General features: G+C 34.9%; 1 protein-coding gene across 1 annotated transcript; it reads right to left on the bottom strand.

Annotated features, from left to right (window-relative positions):
* Positions 1 to 702: 702 nt before the first annotated feature.
* On the bottom strand, positions 703 to 8272 carry LOC113707141 (uncharacterized). Its single transcript, XM_027229303.2, has 8 exons — positions 8135 to 8272; positions 7759 to 7891; positions 6926 to 7114; positions 6769 to 6819; positions 6629 to 6680; positions 5850 to 5908; positions 4180 to 4225; positions 703 to 1409 (listed from the first exon to the last, which is right to left on the bottom strand). The coding sequence occupies exons 3-8, from the start codon at positions 7061 to 7063 to the stop codon at positions 1279 to 1281; spliced, it is 477 nt and encodes a 158-aa protein (XP_027085104.1). The 5' UTR covers positions 7064 to 7114; positions 7759 to 7891; positions 8135 to 8272; the 3' UTR covers positions 703 to 1278.
* Positions 8273 to 8530: the final 258 nt, after the last annotated feature.

Here is an 8530-nt window from a genome sequence, read left to right as displayed (position 1 = left end):
CAACTTATTTGAAGACTCAAAATAGAGCACAACTTAGGTAATTAGGCTTAAAATGAAATTTGACGACTCAAAAAATTTGGTACATGATACCATTGGTGGTTTATAATGCAGTATTACGTTTCCGCATTATTGCAGAATGATTGTGGTGTCTTTTTGTACTTGTAAGATAATCTTATACACAATGAAGGAGATGCACACGAATTATACACTTTCCTCAAGAAGTTGAAGTAACATTAAGTGGGATAAAAACCACTACATTCAAAAATTTTGCCTATGAAGAGAAGACTAGGCACTATACAAGATGTTATAAAATACAATTACAATAGGAAGACAATAAAGTTTCCTTCTGTTAGTTGCCGGTAGAACTTGCATAAAACTCGTGCACATTGCACTAAAACTAAACACGAGCCAATAATCCATTGCAATTTCGCCGTGCAAATCTTTTGTATTGTTATGTTTAATTTATTCTCTTTTTTTTTCCCCTTTTTTCCTTGAAGCTGAGTTTCACATTGCAAATGAAGTTTGCGTTTTTATGTCAAATACCACCAATGAGATCTGACATCCAACACAAACAACAGCAAGAAAATACTTGTGAAGTACACGTTTGAGGAGGTTAAAATTTTTGCATCAACACCACAAAACTAGGCTACCCCTGAAAAGACGCATTTACCTACAACTTATAACACAAGGAGAAGCTCTGTGTCCGAGGTTTGAATATGGGTTTCTTCTGCCAAACAGATAGATTGCTTTCTTCTGGAACCAACAAATGCCTAGGAGGCATAACTTCAAACAGAAAAGGAAAGCCTTTACATCATAATTCCATGCGAAGCAGTACACAGGAATGCACCAGGCAAGCTAACAACATTTATGCAATTAAGACATCTCAAGATAACACATAATGACAGGATCTTGCAAAATAACCTCAGCAATTTCCAAGAAAGCGCTTTCTTTCTAAGGGACATCCGCACAGTAGTAATGGATTAGGTGCTCACTAGAGAGGTAGACCTTTCAAACTGCTTGACAGACTACAACTCTCTACCCTTCTACAGGGAGAAGAACGTAATTGATGAGAACTTTTATGCATCACATAGATATCCCTTCCTAATTCCTGTCCGCCTGAACATATTATTGCTGTCAGCAGCACACTTCACTCAGTGGCAAGTACAACTCATGCACATGCATATCAGGTGCACATTCTTGAGTGGCATGACTCCGGCAATGTGAAGCTTAATCCTTTCATGTCAAAGTAATCATCATATCACCTTCCGATTAAGAGTTTCACAGAGTTGATGAAGTCCTGGATTTGCTCATATTCTCATCCTGTGAGGATGAAGGACTCAAGGATGATGAAGAGAACGCTGCATGATAAGATGAAGAAGCAAGCTGAGCAAGCGCTGGCACAGCACCACCTGTATCATTTAAAGTCCCATCCGAAACAAATCAGTCGGTTCAAAACAACAATCAATCAATCACTGCAATAAAAGGACAATATTTTTATGATCCTAAAGAACCAAATGTACCACAAAACCATACTCTTTTCTCTTCTTATTGCAACAGAGGGACCTAAACGGTATATCCATGTTAAACTATAAATTTTAAAAAAAAAAACCACAAAAAAAAAAAGTAAATTGCAGATTGATACTCAACTTCAAACTATATAAATTATATTATCCCAACAAAACAAGAAAGTCAGAACAGAAATACATTTAAACCATAAAGACATCTTTCCCTCCTGTAGGCCTTGGTAGTCTTTAGCGCTATTTAAATTTTTTTTTTAGCAGGGTAAACGGTGAGATTTAAGCAGCAGGAAGGGGAAACTGGGAAGGGGGATTTGAACCCAAGACAACTAATTCTTAGGCCCTCAACCTTAGCCACTAGACCAAGGACTCCTCGGTGGTAGTCTTAGCACTGCATATAGAAAAAATTGTTTTACTGGACTAGTACAGAATGAGCTTTTAAGAGATAAACACCCAATAAGATCATCAGAAAATTATTTTCTTTTTCCTTATCTCCAGGTCGTGGGTGGGGTGAGGGTGGGGTTTATAACTTATGCTCCAACATGTATAAAATGAATACATATAAAGAAGATATCCACTCATTAAGAAATTTATCAAGTGCCGACTACTTAACAAGAGACTCAGCTGAATTCTTTTCTTCATAGCCTTCAAACCATAAGTGATAGATCATGCATGAATTCCAAGAACTAGAGCAACCTGTGCATGAGATACCGACAGCTCTTTGAAAAAAGGAAAGTCACCCCAACCAAAGGGGGTATTTTACATTGTGAAATTTGGTAACAGTTGTTAAGCACTTCAGAAAAGGAAAGATCTCAGGATGCATGTACTGTGTTTCCGGAAACTTTAAAGAAGTTGCATATGGTGCAGCTGAGCTAGTCTAAAAACATCATATCTAAAATATACATAAGCAGCCATGACTTGCCTATAGTTTAATTCTTAAGAATATGCTCGGTTCTTAAGGTTAGGAATGACTACTTTCATGCAATTTTTATCTATTTTCTTAGGGTTAGGAATATGCTCGGTTCTTAAGGTTAGGAATGCCTATAGTTGTTGATTTATCTATTTTGGACTTATTGCTGGGGATTGCAAAAGTACTAAAGTGAGTGTATCTCCCATTACATGTAACTAGCATAAGTTCAACCCTAATACTCTCATCGTGCACCTTACAAAAGCTGAATTCTCAATACAGAAAATCTTAAGTACTTATAGCTGCGGAGATAATACTTTTGATCATCTGAATTCATTGCTAAACCAATTTATTGCCTGCAATGAGAACATATAAGTTGAACACTATGAGTAAAAGATCTTATAATCTTCCAGATTTCTGATCTTCTTCTTTGATCAAAAGCACATTAGATATTAGACATAGATGTTTATGTCAATTTCATTGCCATTAAATGTGCAAAATCTAAACAATTCAAAACAAAATATTGGAATTAACAACAAAATCTGACATATCAGGTGCAACAGCTCTTTCATGCCATCAACTGACCTCTCCATTTATCTTCTTTGACTGAATTATCAGGCACCAATGCCCTACCAGATCTATACTGCTTTAGCTAAGTATACAAAATAATCTTGAAATTCACATCGACATTAGGTGGAGAGATGCAAGTTCAATAATGGAATAGGACAAGTTGCATCTTGATTCAGACCCTTTATCACATTGTCTCCTACAAAGAGAGGTACAGATAAATGGATGAACAGAACTTAACATGGTATGGTACTGCCTTTTTCTGTGTAAATCACTAGTATAGTGTCCACTGATCAAGAAGTTATCCAACAATATTGTAACTTGTCAAATGACAAAGTGCATGTTCCATTTATTTTGCCACAATATCCAATGTCACGAATGCATGAGTTTTCCTCGTTAAAAATATTGCCAGAGCAAGGAATGTCATGTTCTTATTGTGGTTATGGTTATATGGTTAAAATTAATGTCTCTTATAGTGTTTGAAGTGTTAGCCTCTGACATATATCTAACAAGGACAATAAGCTTACCCATGTGTTTTATGGCCTTGCACCAACAAATCATCTAAAGGACTACATAAGTTAATTTAGAACCATTCAACCATCTAAGCCACACATAACAGTCTGAACTCTAGAATCAGACCAGTTTAAGAAAATATGTAATGAAACTGAAAGCAAAAATGCAACACAGACATACTGGCAAACTTGTGGAGTGGAAAAGGGTTATAAGTTGGTGAGTTTCTTTGTTAAGTCCTAGAGAATAGATGTCAAACACAACCACTTCAACCTGAATAAACTTCTTGATACACAAAAACCAATCTAAAGATTCACAACAATTGTGGAAATTCCCACTAAAAGATATTAAGTCCTCCATGATTTGGACTCCAATTTAATTGAATAAACATATTAACAAATTTTGAAGAAGTATTATCTCATTGATCAACTGGAACACCCAACAAAGGAAAAGAATTAAACTTCATTATCGAGCTTCTTGTCTGATTCTCCACACACACAGATACACAAAAGCCTAAAATCAGAGGTATAATTTGCAATGTATTTACTTTGTAAAAACTAACATAACCTTTGTAATACAGAGGTCAAAAAGAAAAATGCTCCAGTAAATCTTTTCTATTTTAAAGTACCATTTTAAACCCAAAAATAATTTTACAACTCTCAGGAGATAAATGCTAACCTGCCAAACCAGCACAGGCTGATGAGAAGACAATAACAGGTGGGGCCTGAAAAAAGGATAGGAACTATATGTTAGAGAACTTATTTAGGCAGAAAGAGGAGAATAAAAGGGAGGAAAAAAGAAGAAAATGTGAGCAATAATCTTTAATCAAGAAAACAGAGCTAGACATACAAACGCATTTAAAGTGGACACAAACATAGAACAAATTGCATATAAGGCTTCATGCACATTCATTTTCTACTTCACTATGGAGAAGATTCTTGCATCCTACTGTGAAATGCGCATGTAAAAAGTACATATCTTTTATTTTTAATGCAGCAAATTTAAGTCATCAAGTCCATTGAAGAATCAGATAGAGCGGGTGCCTCATAACATGGCTCCAATACAATTTGACATGGAATTTTCTCATCATCATCAAATTTGCAACACCAAAATCAGAGTAAATTTCAGTATATGCACGCTTAACATTCAGTTTAGTTAAGAAAGGTCAAAATACTTCTTTTTCTTGCACATAGAAAGATAAGCATCATCTGTAAATAAGGAATTTTATCCAAGGAGGATAAACTGATATGCCTTACCTGCATCAACTCTTGTAATTTAGCATCGACAGGATGAAACTCAGGCAACAAGGGAGAAAACATAAAGTGAGGCCAAGCAAATTGCAAACCGAAACAAAACAGCATGACTTGTTACTTGTCATAAAAGAGAACATCATGATTCAAGATTCAATTATCTCACCACAGTAACTTGAATACTTAAACAATCTCTCATTAAATCGTCCACATTACTTCGTCGATGTCACATAAGTACAGACCAATCGTCCACATTACTTCGTCGATGTCACATAAGTACAGACCATTTAATATAACAATGGCTTGAAAGAGACAATTGGGCACGGACGTGTTCCACGTATGATTTTTGAGAGTAGGCTACCTTGAGATTAGAAATTTGAAGTTTTTAAAATCCTATAGCAATCTGTTCTGAGAAGAGCGTAGTAAAGCGAAACAGATTAAAGGCAATTTTTGATGGACGAGAAACACTCTTGAAAAGAAAGCATCCAAGGAAAAACTTATGAATTGGTAAAAAAGGAGGATCCAACAAATAACCAGTAACCTCAACATTGTTTTAAAAGGGACAAAGATGCATGAAAGCACATGCAAACTAACTACAACAGTATTACTCTTTTATCTTTTGAAATACCTTTGACATAATTATAATTCATTGCAACCTAAAATAACTGGAACTTTTAAAACTAGATTGAGCTCATACTATCAGTCTACTCTAGTACCATCTATGCTATAAAACCAGAAGATCAAAGCTACAAAATATGGCCATGTAGAACGAACCTCGTGCAGAATTTTTGAAGCTTATTCTATATGTAAACTTTCTTTATGTGGATTCACAACATGGAGAGACTCTTGCTAGAGGTGTAAAATACACTTGCCAAACTACACCCCTAAGTTGTTCAATAACTCACTAATGCACGTCTTCCATACACCAATAAAATTTTGTATATCAAACTAAATTCTAAACTTTTTCATGAATGTTCACATGTCCAAAAGGCATGTCTTAATTTGAAAAAATCTTCTGCAAACAGAGGACAAAGTATAACAGTGCAAGATCTTAGCCAGAACGGAAGAGAAAAAAAAAATCAATGATAGAGGACTTACACCAACAAGAAAATGAAGCAACATGGGTCCTTTAATCCTCCTCTGAACAATAGGCATTACTGGGGGAGAGAGAGAGAGAGAGAACAATGCTAAGATGTTAAATACAAAACACAATTTCAGAGAGAAATAAATCATCCTATACAACCCAAAAAATAATTTTAAAAAAAAAGATTGTTGGCTATATGGTATTAATAGTTGGAGAAAATATAGAGGCATACATATGAGAAATACAACAAGTTCACGACACTAATTCACATGGCTATAAAGTCAAAACGGCCTATTAAACCTGGCGGCCTACAAAAACTACACAAAACAAACTAGAAAGGTAAATGGTATAACAATCAGCCAAGAATCAGGCAGCAGTATAGCACATCCCCATATGATTATCTAAGCAGTTCCAGATACATAACAACGCTTAGATGGTGTGATTGTACCATAACTCAAAGAAATATCAATGAAAAGCAAATCCTAATGCATCATCTAGCAAGGACCTTGTCCAAGCTATTCCTGCTAATACATAATTACTCCACTTTTACAAGCATACAAGAAAAAATAAATTATCACAGTCAACATTTATATTAGTTATAACTAACATTCATGATCCAAAATAATATAGCAAACACAAATATCAGAAATTTTACAACAATCGTACTTGGTGATAATTCTTTTACTATTCTTAAATTTAAGCAATATAAAGTGATACTAAAAAATACCAACAGTGAACCAGAAATAAAAACACGAGTAAATAAACAAAACCAAAGAAATGGTCAAAATCATACCGTAATTAAACCCATAAAATGCACTGGCCGTGCCACCAACAGCAGAACCAATCTAAATCACCAAAAAAAATGCTAAAAAAATTTGAAAAAAAGAGGAAATCCTTAAACAGACCTATTACCACTCAATCGAAAAATTGTACCATAGAAAAACTGTCTCTGATGAGTGGTGGCACAGTCCATTGGCTAGTCTCCTGGCCATCCAGTCATAAAACAACGAATCAATAAAGAAATCAGATACACTAATTAGCAACACTTATAACAACAAAAAAGAAATGTACGTTAAAGAAATGGACAGACCATCTCTTTAGAGAGAGGACCAGCACAATGAGGGCATTTAAGACAATCAACAGCTTTTGTTCTCCGGCTACTTGCTCTAGAATTAGCATTGGTAATAAGATTTGAGGAGGAGGAGGATTCTCCTTGTTTTTGCCCCATCACAATCACAGACAATTAAAAAGTAGCAGCAAGGACGGGAGTTGGCAAGGCCTTACAAAAGACACAGAGAACAAAATGGTTAAATGTTTCCTAAAATTTGCCCATAGTAAACCATAAATAGGTACAACTGGAGGAAAAAATCCAAATAAGTCAAAGTTACCTGAAAAAAACATAGCATCAACATAGAAAGTGTTTATAGAGATTCAAGTCCTAAATAGGTGAGATATCACCCCCTGCATGAATTAATGGTGTAATTTCTGCTCTTATACAAAACTAATGCTATACAGTATACAGAACCCCAAATTGCTACAACCCATTACTCTTCACCATAAAAGGTCCTTGGTTTCACGAGTCCTATTAAATTACACAGTACTTCAAAGGACCAACTTGTTGCACTTATTTAAAAAACAGCGCAATAAAGTTAATCAACACCACATCTCCTCTCCTACAATCCCAACACCAAAATAAGCAAAATTATTTTATTAAAAAAAAAAAAAAAGAAAACCAATACTCGTTCAACTTCCTAAAATTTTTAGACAGCAAAACCCAAGATCATAAGGGTCAGATTTTCCAGAACCAATTCTAATTGCAAGCACATACTTATTTCTGTCCTGGAGCATTTACAGCTTTGAAATTATAAGTAAAAGAAATAGAAGAAAGGAGCAAAAGAGTGGCAACAGTGACAAGAAATTCACCTTTTTCTATCTGAATTTCAATGGATTGAATCCATATCTTAATTTGATCTCTGTATCTTTATATTTTTTCGATTTCCTTCTTCAAATCCGTGTCAAATTTCTTCTTCTGATTCTCATTCTCCGTATAATAAACCTACATTAAAAAAATCGCAAATGAACAAAAACTGACATGCATTGAAACCAATTAAGCATAAAAAAGTTTACTTCAACAAAAAAAAAAAACTTTGTTCCAAATGCTTTCCCAGACGTCGACGCCCTCTGCAACCTCTTCAGAACCCCCCAAAAAAAATCTTAAGAACCCAATCGTTTTCCTCCCTATAGCTCCAGACTTGCGCCCTCGGTTGACTGGAAAAATAAAACAAAAGAAAAAACAAACCTTAAGCGGAAATAGTCATATCGGAAATGCACAACTAGGGCTTTTCTCTTTACAACACTTAGAGATTGAATAATAAAAGGGATGTTCTTCTTCTGTTCTGCTTTTTAGTTATTTTTGTGATTTATTAGGGTTTTTTGGTGCGCTAAGGAGGCTTAACCATTTAATCTGCAAACACTTAAACCCCCTGAAAGTGTGGTTAATTTTATTTTGCACCCCTCGAATTAAAATAGTAGGCCCTTCGTCCATGGTGGAATTTCTTATCATTTTGTTTTTCTTTGGGCAACCAAAAAAAACTAGTATCAAGGCTACTGCCCTTTTAATTTTTACCTTTTATTTACTATTTCCGTATTCCTTTTTATTTAGTTCAATGCCCATAGTTCGTATTAGTTTCATTCG

The sequence above is a fragment of the Coffea arabica genome, chromosome 8c (genome assembly GCF_036785885.1).
Source record: "Coffea arabica cultivar ET-39 chromosome 8c, Coffea Arabica ET-39 HiFi, whole genome shotgun sequence".
NCBI lineage: Eukaryota > Viridiplantae > Streptophyta > Magnoliopsida > Gentianales > Rubiaceae > Coffea > Coffea arabica.
The sequence above is the reverse complement of the archived record's forward strand: the minus strand, read 5'-3'. Positions and strand labels throughout refer to the sequence as shown.

What these genes read in the sequence shown, in the direction of transcription:
- LOC113707141 (XM_027229303.2), bottom strand. Translation starts at nt 7,063, where the DNA reads ATGGGGCAAAAACAAGGAGAATCCTCCTCCTCCTCAAATCTTATTACC. An exon ending in TCAGAGACAGTTTTTCTATG is followed by an intron (nt 6,681 to 6,768) that starts GTACAATTTTTC and finishes TTGGTGATTTAG; the next exon opens with ATTGGTTCTGCTGTTGGTGG. An exon ending in TGCTTCATTTTCTTGTTGGT is followed by an intron (nt 4,226 to 5,849) that starts GTAAGTCCTCTA and finishes TCCTTTTTTCAG; the next exon opens with GCCCCACCTGTTATTGTCTT.